General features: G+C 47.2%; 2 protein-coding genes across 3 annotated transcripts in view; one reads left to right on the forward strand and one right to left on the reverse strand.

Annotated features, from left to right (window-relative positions):
* AARSD1 (alanyl-tRNA synthetase domain containing 1) overlaps nucleotides 1-12,447 on the forward strand; it is a 223,285-nt gene extending 210,838 nt beyond the window's left edge. For both annotated transcript variants that reach the window (XM_030220995.1, XM_030220994.1), the window contains 2 exons: nucleotides 685-779; nucleotides 12,061-12,447. In XM_030220995.1, coding sequence (XP_030076855.1) covers nucleotides 685-779; nucleotides 12,061-12,199 — 234 coding nt within the window. In that variant the 3' untranslated portion in view covers nucleotides 12,200-12,447. The remainder of the gene's footprint in view (nucleotides 1-684; nucleotides 780-12,060) is intronic.
* The window catches only part of LOC115481677 (glucose-6-phosphatase-like), a 38,966-nt gene continuing 25,541 nt past the window's right edge, over nucleotides 1,321-14,745 (reverse strand). The window contains exon 2 of the mRNA XM_030220998.1: nucleotides 1,321-1,552. Within this exon, the coding sequence (XP_030076858.1) occupies nucleotides 1,414-1,552 (139 nt within the window). The 3' untranslated portion in view covers nucleotides 1,321-1,413. The remainder of the gene's footprint in view (nucleotides 1,553-14,745) is intronic.

The following is a 14,745-nucleotide window of genomic DNA, read 5'->3' on the forward strand; positions in this document are numbered from 1 at the left end:
TCACCGTTAACTGGCTAAGTTGTGACTCTGTCCCCAGACTGCCCTAACCTAGTTGATTAGGGAATGGCTGGTGAGCGGTGATATTCTGCAGCAGTACCCAGTTAAGTTCTGCCAAATATCGGCAGCTGGCCAGCTCAGTGGTGTTTAACTGAGCAGAAGCTTCTCCTGCCCAGTTAAACCCCTGTGAATTTGGGGCACAGAGTTGAATACCTGGAACTGGTGTTCTCCTGCAGCCCAGATTTATTTATTTATTGTTCACTTATATCCCACATTTTCCCACTCATGCAGGCATAATGTGGCTTACAAACATTAAATAAAATACAGAATAGGAAAACTTAGAAGAGTATACAAGGAGTATGCAGGGGGAGAAGCATCTAACAGGGTGAACTAGCAGGGTAGGAGCCAGGGAGGGTGCATCAAGCAGCAGTATAGATTGAAGTGTGCTCTGATAATAGACTGGTTACTGACAAGACAGAAACTCAGGAAGCCCCATGCAAGTCTCAGAAATCTTTTTTTTAAGTGTTCTGAGTTTAAGGAAGCTGACTCCAATTTGACTCTGTCCCGACAACATTATCCACAGAGAACACTCATTACAGGTATGCGGTTCTGTTTGTTTCACCTGCATGAGGTGAAACAAACAGAAAATGGAGCTCTCTGACCTTCTCTTCCATTGTGTATTCTCAGGAAACTCTGATATTCTTAACTGTTGGAGATGAGAAGACATCTGGGCTGTTCCTGCTGGCTGGACCAAGTGAATTAGTTGAGAAACTGGGACCCAGGTACAGTATATGTGAGCAGACTACCTACATAAGTATGCAGGCCAGAATATTTTCCTTACTGTGCATGAACAGGACAATCTGACTTACATGAAATGTAATGAATACTGAAGTTATGAGAAGGGAGGGCGAACAGAAAACAGATTCTCAGGAATTGAGCAATATATAAAAACATGAGACACAAGAAAGAAGTTAGATATTAAGGCAATACTACATTATATTTTGGGATGGTGTACGGGTTGTTCAGTGTTTCAGTCATGTTTTCAAGATATCCACAACCAAGCGTAGGGATGTACATTTGTTTGCTAATGGTAACAGTGCTTGTAATCCATCAACTCCCAGTCAAAGGTTCAAAGCAGATAACGCAAGAATTAACTTACTCAATAATGAAAAGAAACAGCAAAAAAGATTATCACTGAAGCAGAAATTTTTTAAACAGATAAGCTTTCAATTGTTTGAAATAAAACAGAAAATGTAAGACAAAATTTCCAGTTTCATTTTATTTCTTTTTGAAAAAAAAAAAGAAGAAGAATGAAATATGTTAGTTTTTAATTAACAACAACAAGAACATAACCCCGTAGGCAGCTTGTCTAGCCTGAAAAAGTTTTCACAAAAAAGTAAACCACACCCCTGAGTCTCACATATAATCATCATCTTGAGGCAGGAGCAATCCAAAGTCAGCCAACACACCGTTTTGAAATAGAGCATCGATGAAGCAGGAGGGACTGGGAGGATTTCTCTTGCCCTTTGAAGACACCAGAAGTTGGCAGGTGATCCTGGCGGAAGGAATAGTACAAACAACCCTATGAATATGCATGAATTACCTTTCACATATTGTATTTACTGTATGCAAATCCATTTTATGAAAACCCAAGTAGTGAGAAGGTACTGAAGGAAATGATTGACAATGTGTGGTCTAATGTTGTTGTGACTGATTGAGGCTGTGACTTTAGGATTGTAAAGCGCTTTGATTTGTTTTATGAATTGTGATCTAGCAAAACAGGTAATAACCATAAACAAACATGATCAATTGAAAACAAAGAGCAGCCTGGTGACTTAGAGGCACTGTTGTTACATGGAGGACCTCGATTGATACCTAGCTTCAGCCTCCGATCATTAACCGACTGGCAGTAGGCATTCTCAGCTGTCAATCAACATTGACACTGAGGATGCCATACACTCTAGGTTCCAGAGGTAGCTGTGGTCTGGGGCTTTTGGCCAAGGACTATCACAGCAGTACTGGCTAGGTGAATGGGTTTATCAAAAAGGGAAGATCCTGGCTGGTTGTGAATGAAGACTTATGGTGCTGTAGCCCATTACTACTACTTATCATTTCTAAAGCACTACTAGACGTACGCAGCGCTGTACACTTGAACATGAAGAGACAGTCCCTGCTCGACAGAGCTTACAATCTAATCAGGACAGACAAACAGGACAAACAAGAGATAAGAGAATATTAGAGTGAGGATGATAAAATAAGGGTTCTGAACAAGTGAATAAGGGTTAGGAGTTAAAAGCAGCATCAAAAAGGTGGGCTTTTAGCTTAGATTTGAAGACAGCCAGAGATGGAGCTTGACGTACTGGCTCAGGAAGTCTATTCCAGGCATATGGTGCAGCAAGATAAAAGGAACGGAGTCTGGAGTTAGCAGTGGAGGAGAAGGGTGCAGATAAGAGATTTACCGAGTGAACGGAGTTCCCGGGGAGGAATGTAGGGAGAGATGAGAGTGGAGGAGCTGCAGAGTGAATGCACTTATAGGTCAATAAGAGGAGTTTGAACTGTATGCGGAAACGGATAGGAAGCCAGTGAAGTGACTTGAGGAGAGGGCTAATATGAGCATAACGACACTGGCGGAATATTAGTCATGCAGCAGAATTTTGAACAGATTGAAAAGGAGAGAGATGGCTAAGTGGGAGACCTGTGAGAAGCAAGTTGCAGTAGTCTAAGCGAGAGGTGATAAGAGCGTGGATGAGGGTTCTGGTAGTGTGCTCAGAAAGGAAAGGGCGAATTTTGGTGATATTATAGAGAAAGAAACAACAGGTTTTAGCAGTCTGTTGAATATGTGCGGAGAAGGAGAGGGAGGAGTCGAAGATGACCCCAAGGCTACGAGCTGATGAGACAGGAAGGATGAGAATGTTATCCATTAGAGGCCGATTCCAATTGTGCTGGAGGCACAAAGGAGCAGGAGAAAACTTCCAGTCCACGAAAAAGGAAAAGACAAGATAGAGACCAGTGCTTACCAGTACACTTCATGTGACTAATGGCTTCTCAAGGTGAATTAACTCAGGGCACTTCAAAGGGTGAGTTGTTTGGTAGAGGAGGGGATGGTGTTTGTTCACATGTTCATCAGCTATGAGTCAGGCAACTCAGATGAGGCCGATTAATCAACAAGGCCTGGTAGGAACAGGAGATCGTACAGCCCCGCTAAGTGAGGTTGCTGTGCACCATGTGGAGAGCCTCTCTAGTCACTACTACTTGGGTGTATATGCTCTGTCTGGCCCTCCTCTCTCAAAAAGGGACCCTTATATCTGGGAACTAACTTGTTCTAGGGCAATCACGTCATCCTATATAATAATTCTCACCTCCAACGTTCTATGCTTGGGACCGTGGCTCCCTGGCTGCAAGTGGTCTGCGAGGCAGACACGCACAGACGTCACTGACGTCAACACAGCTGATTCCAAGGCAAGGGGAGGAGTAGGTAAATAGTATAAAAGTTACAAAAAATTACACAAGAATCTCTGGGGCGTTAAAAAACAGTAAGTAATGAGGGGTAAACTGAGAAACAACTGTAAAATGAAATGAACTGAAGAGCAAAAAGTGAGGCGTTCTAAAATAGTGGTATAATAACTGACCTGAAAACTTTGTCTTGAAGGATTAGTGGACAAAGCGCACTGGATAGAGTGTCATGTGAGTGATGTTTTGGTCTAAAAACAATGTTTATGTTTTAATGTTTTTATTAGTGACAAAAATAGCAGACAAATGACACATTGCAGTTTTTTGTTTCACCCCCCCCCCCTCCCTCCAATTTTTCCCTCTCCAACCTACCTCTTGGATGTCCATCTTGTTTCGAAAATACGGGTTTCCCCGCCCCTGGTTGGGGACGTTCTGCGAGGACGTCCCTTTCGATTATGCCCCTCTACGAGTAATAACAGAGCAAGAAAAACAGTGAAGGAGATATGGAAAAGTGTGTATAGTAATTGGAATGGTCACTATGAAAACGCTGTGGATGTGTGTTAAAATGGAACGTAGTGGCAAACTGGCAGATGATCAAAAGCCCTGCGCTGTTCCAAACAACGCTCTAAAATAGCACTGGAACAGCGTGGGGCGCTATTAGACCTATGACCAGAAATAATGCATGCAAATTTAAGCAGCGCAATTATCTCTGATCATGGGGTAGAAGTGCGGACGAATTGTGCCTGAGCATGCACTCAGCACAATCCTCCCGCACTTGTTTGACAGGTTTGGGCTGTCAAAAGCCCAAACCTGTCAAACACAGGTGCTGGAGGTCCATGGGACCACCAGGCCCTGACTACCCCTGCCCCGAGCAACGGGGGCTGGAGGTCCGGTGGACTTCCGGTCCCCCCGACAATCCCGCCCCCCCCCCCCCCTAGGTTCAGGGAATGCTGGAGATTCAGTGGGTCTCCACTGGATCTCCAGCCCCCCCAAACTCCCAGAAAATGGTCCCTCCAGCCCCCTGTTGGCAGGTTTGCTTTGGGGGGGAATGGGGGCCTGCCAGCATGCAACTGCAAACCCTAATGCCAGCTCGGAGCTGGCGTAGGATTTGCCGCGGCCAGCAACCCAAATTTTGGCGCGCTGACCGCTGATCATTGGCGATGAATGCACTAAGCCCTGTTTAGCATGCATTTGCATGCGCAAAGAGCCCTTGAGCGTGTTGTTTCACGCGCTCGAGGGCTATGAGCATGGGGCGGTAGCAAATGCTGGCACTAGTATGGCGCTAACAGCCTCTAGCGCTGGCGTTTGCTTTTGATCATCTGCCCCAAAGAGAATTAATCTGCAGAAGATCGCTGTAAATGAATAATGGCTGTATTTGATAGTGTGTATAAAAATGGGAAATATGACTATGAAAACAATGTGGATGATGTGTTTATAAGCTAAAACGTTGTTGCTCAGTTTACACCTCATTACTTACTGTATTTTAACGCCCCAAAGATTCTTGTGTAATTTTTTGTAACTTTTATACTATATACTATACTCGAAATGTCATAAGTGGATTTTTTATTTCACAATTGCTTTTCATTTATTTATTTTAATTTATTTTATATATTTGTGCTAATACATTTGTATATATATTTTTTATATCTGTATAGACTCCTGAAGAAGGCACTCCTAGTGCCGAAACAGGGTACCTTGTAGAGTCTTCTTTCAATAAATTGTATTTCAGAAATTGGACGTCTTCGGTCTGTTTTTGAAGAGCTTGGTTCAGTTCCCACTGTTCCTGAGATTTTTCGTGGGACACCGTTGTTCTTTTCCACCTGTGGTGGTTTTGTCACCCCACTGTAAATCACATCAACTAAAAAAGGGGGAAGACACTAAAAGTGGAACTTCAACCTACAGCTTTTCAAGTTATGTATTCATCAATTTATGTACAGAGGACATCATAATATGGCTCTTACAGGGAAAGAGGATTTTTTTGTAGGTACGACCTATTACAAATCCAAAGCCTTAGTAAAAATTTCAGTCATCTGTCCACTAAATTGTAACGCGCACCTTAAACGTGTGCCCAAGTGAAATCAGCAAACATGAAACTTCTAAGCTATGCTCCACTCTGATTGATCACCCAACGCCAACACAGTGCCATCAGTAATTGCCAAAATGTAAATTTAGGACATAATACATAAATCAAGGTGTTTTGGCATACAAACCCTGGAGAAAGACCTAGGGTATGCTGAAATGCATTAATTTATGTAGTAAATTGGTACATATTTAATTTGAAAAGCTGTAGGATGAAGCTCCACACTTAAGGGCCATGTTTACTAAGGTGCTCTAGCATTTTTAGCCATGCTAAAAATTAGTGCACAAAACGTTAGAGACACCCGTATATTCTTATAGGTGTCTCTAGCATTAGCACACGCTAAAAACGCTAGTGCAGCTTAGTAAACAGGGTCCTTTAGTGTCTTCCCTCGTTTTTGAGTTGAAGTCATTTAATGGTGCAAATTTAAAGCAAGGTCACTTTAGCTAGAATGGTCACTTAGTAATTTTCTTTTTGGGTTCTGTAATGATCGCATTGTTGGTACCTAATAAAAATTTCAAGTGGAGGGTCACGTGATGGTTTGAGGGAGGAAGTCATGTCTTCCATCTCTCTGGGACTCCCCCTCCCGCATCACGATAAAAACGACGGATAAACGCCGCTGCACCTTTCCATAACCGGCACCCCTTGTGTGAGAAGGTCTATGGACCATTTTGTCCCTGCAAAATGAGACCGACCCCGAGCAGAATGGCGCAAAAAGGCGCTGAGAAGAAACGCGGACTCGACAAAAACAAGATGGCGTCGGACCCGACATCAAGCCCGCCGCCACAGTTCCACCCGTTGCAGTTGCAGCAGCTCACTGAGGCGGTGAAGACAGCACTTGAGCCTCAATTCACAAAGTTGTCCGACGAGCTGGCGGGAGTAGAGTCCCGCTTAGATGAAACGACCCGCAGGACAGGAGAGCTGGAGGTCCGGGTAGCTGAGCTGGAAGACGCAGGGGCTGCCAAGGATACGATAATATAAGACTTGCGAAAAGAACTGCTGAGGCAAACGCAACACCTAGATGATATGGAGAACCGATCGAGACGCTCGAATTTGCAACTGATTGGCATCCCCGAATCAGTCCTGGACCGGTCCCTGGTGACGCAGTTGGAGCGCTGGCTGAAAACGGAGTTTGCGCTCTCGGACAGCTTTGGGCCTCTGTGCCTGGAGAGGGCACATCGGCTGGGACAGAAGGCCGCTGCTGGAAATAGACCCTGGGCAGTTATAATCAAGGTACACAACTTCCTCCATAAGGAGGAAATCCTGAGGGGAGCCAGAGCGAAGTGGGATACCCTGGCCTATGACGGCACAACAGTGAAGATATTTCAGGATTATTCCGCCGCTTTACAGGAGCGCAGGAAGGCCTTTGCCCCTATGTGCCGCCAGCTAACCCAGAAAAATCAAAGATTTATGCTCCTATACCCAGCCCAACTGAAAGTGCTGCAATAGGGAGGCTGGCAGACTTTCCGGACCCCAGAAGAAGCGCAACTCCTGCTAAAAACTGAACCACCCCTGGGAGCGGACCAGAATAGCTGAGAGACATTCACCATGTGGAGCCATGGAAACTGGCTGGTGAAAACGCCTATACAGGTTTGGCGAGGCATAAGGCTACCTCCCATAGGGAGGGTAGCTACATGAGTGTAAGGTTTATTAAGACCACTGAGTTGTTTGAAAGGTTGAGTTGCCTGTGGGGGAGGGGTTGGTTGCGGTGGAGTAAGTTTATGGTAGCTGGTATGAATGGACACCATCATAAGGGTGGATAGTTTGGGGGCAGAAGCGGTCTAAGCAAAGGGAACAGATGGGAGATAGCCCTGGAGCAGGAAGGTTCAGCTCCTACATAACGGGGGAGGAGGGAACCCGAAATCATGAGGCCTCTATGCTCCCATTCTATGGGAGTTATTTGGGATCAAACGAAGGGCAGGAGGGAAGGGGTGAAGAAAGGGGGGATGGGGAAGGGTGGGAAGAGAGGGAGGAGAGGGGAGGGGGGCAGTTAGTAGACAACAGCATTCCGCACCCACATGCACACACAGACCACTAAGGGAACGGGCGAGGCTGGGCACCCGTGTCCCATACATCCAAAATGAAAGTAACAGAGTACTTACTCAGAGCATTAGACAACTATGGCCAGGGTGACTCGCATTATTTCTTGGAACGTGGGAGGTATAGCAACGCCAGTGAAAAGATCAAAAATATTACAGGCTTTGCAGAGGCATGGAGCGGATGTGGCCTGCCTCCAGGAGACTCGTCTCTCGGAGGAAGAACACTGTAAGCTGAAGTGGTCGTGGGTGGGGGAGGTATTTGCAGCCTCGGCTGAAGGCAGAGCATGGGGAGTAGCTATTTTAGTCAGGAAAGGCATTACGGCAAAGGCAGAATTAGTTACGGCAGACCCCCAGGGAAGATATGTCCTGGTCCACCTGTGGCTACAGGGCAGGGAATTCCTGGTGGTCTCCCTATACGGCCCCAATACTTACACACCAACTTTCTTTCAGTCTATAATAAAGCAGTGTGCCCCATATCCCTTGCTGAAACTGCTGGTCTGTGGAGATTTTAATTTAATAGCAGACCCGGGGATAGACACCACAAATCCAAGGGGCGCACCACAGGGAGGAAGTAGAAAAAGGGCCCTCAAGACGTTTATGCACACCCTGAACCTGGTGGATGCTTGGAAAGCCCTACACCCTGAAACAAAAGATTATACCCATTTGTCTAGGGCCCATGGCACCAGCTCCAGAATTGATTACATATTGCTGGATAGTCAGGCATTCTCCTGGGTACGTAACACAGGAATAGGCCCTACAGAGGTATCGGACCACGCGATGGTATGGCTGGATTTAGAAGCCCCAGGATACTATCAGCATACAGGGGGATGGAGATATCCGGGATATTTGTATGGGAACAAAGAATTCACACATTACTTAAATACTAAATGGGAGGAGTACGAAAGATTTAACAAGCAGCATGCAGTAGACCCAAAGCTTTATTGGATGGCCTCTAAGGCAGTTATGAGAGGAGATATAATAGCCTTTGTTCAAGCATGCAAGAAAAAGCAGGCCAGGGCAATCTTGCAGTTGGAGGCTCAGCTCCAGAAGAGCAAAAGAAAGTACATAAAGACCCCGACTGCGGCAAATAAAGAACAGTACTTAGTTGCCCAAGTGACTCTTAATACTCTCATCCATAACCAAACCACGAGATCTCTATTATATTATAAGTGCAGATTGCAGCGGTTTGGTAATAAAGCTGGAACTATGCTAGCAAGATTGATCAAAACAGGGGGCCCGGGACGGGTGATCACATCAATACAGGATCCTAGAGGGACGGCAAAGCATAAAAGTGAGGACATTGGGCAGATCTTTCATGGTTATTTTAATACGCTTTATGGAGGACTACGGGGAAGGAACACAGAACCATTAGCAGGCTATTTAGAGAGGGTAGGCCTCCCCAGGCTCCAGGCACAGCACATAGACATGCTAAATAGGCCCAGCACTGGCTTTGAGTTCAGCTCCAGGGCCAGATGGCTTTATGGGAGAATATTACAAAACCCTTCCAAAACCAGGGCTGGAGGCGATGGGGAAATACCTGGAACAAGTGATTGAAGATAGTGATTTTCCACAATAAGCGAATGAAGCCCTGATCACTTTGATACCCAAGCCCGGGAAAGATGGGGCACTCCCAGGGTCCTATAGGCCCATTTCCTTAATCAATGTCGATGTAAAAATCTTAGCTAGAATACTTGCTACTCGTCTGGGGCAATTGCTCCCGGACCTTATAGGCGAAGAACAAGTGGGATTTGTAAGGAACAGGCAAGCAGGGAGCAACGTCAGACGTCTCCTACTGGATATGGCAAAGTGTCAGCGAGAACAGGAATCAGCACTGATCCTTAGCTTGGACGCCGAACAGGCGTTTGACAAGGTGGACTGGGGATACTTGTTTGGGCTATTAACTTATATGGGAGTACAGGGGTGGTTTGGAGACGCGATACGGGCACTGTATAATAAACCCCGAGCAGCAGTACTGGTGAACGGAGTGATGGGGAAATCCTTTGAGCTTAGGTAGGGAACTAGGCAGGGGTGTCCCCTCTCGCCCCTCCTCTTTATATTGGCAATGGAACCTTTGCTCCGTGAATTGCAGATGGATGGGGAAGTGAGGGGGGTACCGTTGGAGGGCGGCATAGTTAAAGCCCTGGCATTTGCCGATGACCTCCTTGTGATCACCCAGCAACCGGAACACTCAGTAAGCAGGATTTTACGAGTGGTGGAGGATTTCGGGACCCTCTCAGGATACACATTGAACATTCGGAAGTGTAGGGCTTTGGAGGTGTTGCAGGGAGATACTATCAGGCAAAGGGTGACACTGCCTGTGGAGTGGGAGAAGGAGGCCATAAAGTACCTAGGAGTTACAATTCCCCGAGAGCTCCCACAAATGTATGAGTGGAATGTGAGAAAGCTGTTGAATGACACGAAGTTGAGCTTGCAAATGTGGCAAGGATTCCCTATTTCACTTCTGGGTAGGATAGCTCTTTACAACATGGTGATAGTGCCCAGGTGGTTGTATGTGTTCCAGACCTTGCCCTTATACCTGTCTAAGCCGGATGAAAAGAGACTTAATAAAATTCTGCAAGTCTACCTGTGGGCGAGGAAAAAACCAAGAACAGCACTGTCAGCTCTGTATCTGCCGGTGGAGTTTGGAGGCTTGGGATTGTTGAACTTACGCTATTTAACAATTGCTAGTGGACTGAGACACGTGAATGATTGGCTCAGAGGTACACAATACTTTACCCCAACCACCCTGGAATTGTCGGAGGTGAAGCGGAGACATATTGGGTACCTGCTGCATAGGAAAAGCAAAGGTGAGCCTAGTTTGCTGGTAAAGGTGCAACTGTTGCCGGCGGCACAAGCGGTGTGGCATTGGCTCTGCCGGCACCACGGGTTCCTGGCTCGCACGACCCCTTATCTTCCAATCTGGGGTAATTTGGAATTTCCGCCGGGACAGAGCCATGAGGCCTTTAAGCGCTGGAGGACTAATGGACTGGAGTACCTCCTACAGGCGATAGATGAACATGGAAAAGTCAAGCCCTGGGAAGATCTTAGGGACTGGTTTTCCATGAACCCGTCAGATTGGTTCCACTACTATCAATTAAAACATATTGCCAGCCTTCCACAAGAAGCACTGACAGAGGATGTGCAGGAAGAGCTGGGGTCGGCTCTCTCGCTGGGCGCACAGCAGAAAGTCCCGCTAACGTACTACCACAGACATCTAAAGGACATGGCAAAAGAGCCAGATTTTGAGACATTGTCGAACAGGTGGAGTACGGAGCTGGAAGCCAAAATTACGGCAACCATGGTACGGGAACACCTATTAGGCTATCGCAAGAATACGGATCAAGCGCACTACTGGGAGCTCCAATTTAAATTCACAATGAGAGCATATATTCCCCCAAGAAGGGCGTTCCACATGGGCCTGTCGCCAGATGGGGCATGCCCCAAATGTAGAGCAGAGGGTACAACTTTGGTTCATATGTTTTGGAGCTGCCTGAGAGTGAGAGTCTTCTGGAGAATGCTGGCTCAACAGACTGCCGTCGCCTGGGCGATACATTGGCAAGTTGAGCCTAAACTTCTGTTTGGATACCCCCGGCTGATGGGACATTTGCCAAGGGGATGCCGGGCATTTGTTTCCAGAGCCATAATGGTGGGAAAGAGGACAATACTACTGGCATGGCTGTCTACGGAGGGTCCTACACTCCATCAGTGGAGAGGACAGATGATCCACCTGTTGCGCACTGAGAGAACAAGACTGGGAACTCGAAGGCCGCAGATCATAAAAACTCTCTTGCATTTCTGGACTCCTTTCTGGCTGACTTTGACACCCCAAGTCAGAGGACAGATAATGAACATGTGATAGGGGAGTGAAAACTAAGTAGACACAGCATGTGGGATGCGGACAATAACTGTGATAGGAGAAAGGGGAGGGAGGGGGGAGAAAATTGGAAAAAAGTTGTTGGAGAGCAAGCAGTAATGCAGACCAGGGTGCACAGCAGAGAACATTGGGAGCTATTAGCTAGACAATGTAATACAATGACACAGATGCTACAATGTCATGGGTTAACTAGGTAAACTGTTCATATCCTAATGGAAATGTTGCTTTGAGGTTTTCCAATAATAAAAATTATTGAACCATAAAAATTTCAAGTGGCCCAGCCACTTTCCTAGCTGTCTTTTAACTAGTTTTCAGGTTGAAGGAAGGCTTTGCACTGTGGAATTCTTGCTAAGGGCAAGAAATCTTACTTCAGCATTGCATTTTTCTCAGGGTTTTGTCGGCTGTCTCCATTTTAATTTAGTTTTTTTTACAGTACCATCAGACTAATCCAGACCTGGTTTATTCCCAGTTCATATGTGAATTTATAATCCTGTTGTTTTGCTATGGATAGGGGCTGGAAGGAGTCGTGGATCTGATCTGCAGCCCTCTTTTTCCTCCTGTATTTTGTTTCCCTACCCCTGACCTCTGTCTCCCCCTCACCCACCCCATGATTGTCCTGGCAGGGTGGCTGAGCTCCTGGAGGGAAAAGGTGCCGGGAAGCGGGGGCGCTTCCAGGGTAAAGCAAACAGGATGAGCCGCCGCCCGGAAGTGGAGGTACTACTGCGAGAAGCCCTGGCTGGCTGGCAACCGACAGAGGAATGAGAGGGCAGACATCCTGGTGGAAATGCAGAGAATTACTATGAAATCACCTTGGCGTTTGCAAAATCTAGAACCTTGTTGATTTTAACAATTGCTAAAGAAACTGAAGGAAACTGGACTGCATCGTAAGCCTTTCACTTGGTTGTCTTCATTTAGGATGTTAAAATAAATACAGCGATAGCAGTTGTAGGCCTTTAGTGGTAATAGGTATTTTAAAATTTTGGTTCAGAGCTGTTTTCCCTTTGACTTAACTCTTATGTGGAGGAATGAAAAAAAAATTAAATGGTAGATTGATGTGGCATAAAAGCAGTTTAATTATTTTGTGTTATCCCATCTTCACTGACTAAAGTTCAGGTTGCAAATATTTAAGTATTCATTAGCCATCCCTTTCAGCCTGACCATCATTGTCTCCACCACAAACTGGAACATTATCATTTTGTCTGAATATTTTCTGTCTCACTGTCCCATTCTCACAAATCTCATAGTAACATAGTAGGTAACAGCAGAAAAAGACCTGCACTGTCCATCCAGTCTGCCCAACAAGATAAACTCATATGTACTACTTTATGTGTATACCTGACCTTGATTTGTATCTGTCATTTCCATATCATCAAGCTGATCAATCCATAGACTGGTGGGTTGTGTCCATCTACCAGCAGGTGGAGATAGAGAGCAATCCTTTTGCCTCACTGTATGTGGTCATGTGCTGTCGGAAACTCCTCAGTATGTTCTCTATCTCAGCAGGTGGTGGTCACACACAGCAGCAGCTCTGGCTAGGCCTCCAAGCCTAATTCTTAGGTTTTGTTGAGTGCCTGGGGTTGAGGGCTTTTTTGAGCAAGTGCAAACCTGGTGGTGCCAGGTCCCTCCTTTTCTCCCCCCTCCCGCTGGCTCCGTTAAAAAAAAAAAAAAAATTTTTTTTGAACGTCCTTAAAGGCGTTTATTTCGACGTTTATTTAAACGTTTATTGCAGCTACTCACTGGGACACCAGGTCGTTACAGCTCGGAGCGGCAAGCAGGTAATTTTTACCTTTTTATAGCGGGCAGGGGGTTCCCCGATTCTTCTCCTCGTGGCATATGGCGTCGGAGGGCGAGGGCGCAAAGAGTCGCTCCCCGGATCGCTTGAGCGCTTCTAGAGGGGATGCGGGGGTCTTAAAGCCTGATTCGCCCTTGTTGGGTGACAGTTTCGTGACCGATGAATGTCCCGGTCCTTCCTCCGGCGTGGTGGTTTTTCCCGCCATAAATGCCCATCCCCCGCTCCTCGCCTCCGCCATCTTGGCCGGCCACGCGGCTCGGACGGCTTCTTCTTGGGCCGCCCTTGAGGTAGGAGACATTAATGCCATGAACGCCCTTAATTTGGGCGACGACACAAAAGCGGCTAAAGTTAAGCGCCGTTCTTCCCGCGCGGCTCCTTCGCGGAGTGTCGCGCCGGACGCCATTTTGGATGCGCAGCATGTCTCTCCCCCGCTCTTGCGAGCGCCGGTTGAGGGTGCGTCTAGGGCTGTAGCCCAGGCTGCGGAAGTGCACAGTCTGGGGGGTTTCTCCCCCGAGTTTGTTTTGCTGCTGCATCAGGCCTTCCTTATGCAAAACGCTGCCCCTGCTCCCTCGTCTGGTAAAGAGGTTGAGGTTCCCAGAGGTAAACGCCCTCGGGTTGATTCCCAGGCCTTGGAGGACTTTGTCTCCTCCGATGTAGATGAGGGCAGCGTATCTGAGTTCTCCCAACAGTCCTTTGCGGATTCCTTGGAGGAGACGGATCCCCGCTCGGATGGAGCGGATGACCCCTCTGCAGCGCGGCTTTTTAGCTCAGAGGATTTGCCCAACCTGTTGATACAGGCCATGGACACTTTGAAGATTTCCTCTCCGGAGGACGTCTCTCCCTCAGCCCCTGTTGGCTCTGCCATTATGCTGGGGACGAAGCGCCCGCCTAGAACCTTCCACGTGCATGATGCCATGCACACCTTAATTTCGGCTCAATGGGATGTCCCTGAAGCGAGCCTTAAAGTGGCTAGGGCTATGTCCCGCCTCTATCCTTTGACTGAAAGTGAACGTGAGGCCTATCTGTGGCCTACTGTGGATTCTTTAATCACTGCGGTGACTAAGAAAACGGCGTTGCCGGTGGAAGGTGGCACGGCCCTAAAGGACGCCCAAGACAGAAGATTGGAGGCGGCCTTAAGGTCGTCCTTTGAGGCGGCTGCTTTAAGTTTGCAGGCCTCAGTTTGCGGCTCCTATGTGGCCAGGGCGTGCCTGACTATGGTGCAGCGGGCTTCCCCCTCGGATCATTCCTTGAGGGCTGATTGGCCGGCCCTGGAATCGGGCTTAGCCTATTTGGCAGACTTGCTGTATGATGTCTTGAGGGCCTCAGCTAAAGGCATGGCTCAGACAATCTCTGCGCGGCGGTGGCTTTGGCTGAAACATTGGTCTGCTGACCACGCCTCTAAATCCCGCCTGGCTAGATTGCCTTTTAAAGGCAAGCTGCTCTTTGGGGTCGAGCTGGACAAAATCGTGACCGATCTCGGCACGTCTAAGGGCAAGAAGTTACCAGAGGTCAGGGC

This window comes from Microcaecilia unicolor, chromosome 12, assembly GCF_901765095.1.
Source record: "Microcaecilia unicolor chromosome 12, aMicUni1.1, whole genome shotgun sequence".
Taxonomy (NCBI): Eukaryota; Metazoa; Chordata; class Amphibia; order Gymnophiona; family Siphonopidae; genus Microcaecilia; species Microcaecilia unicolor.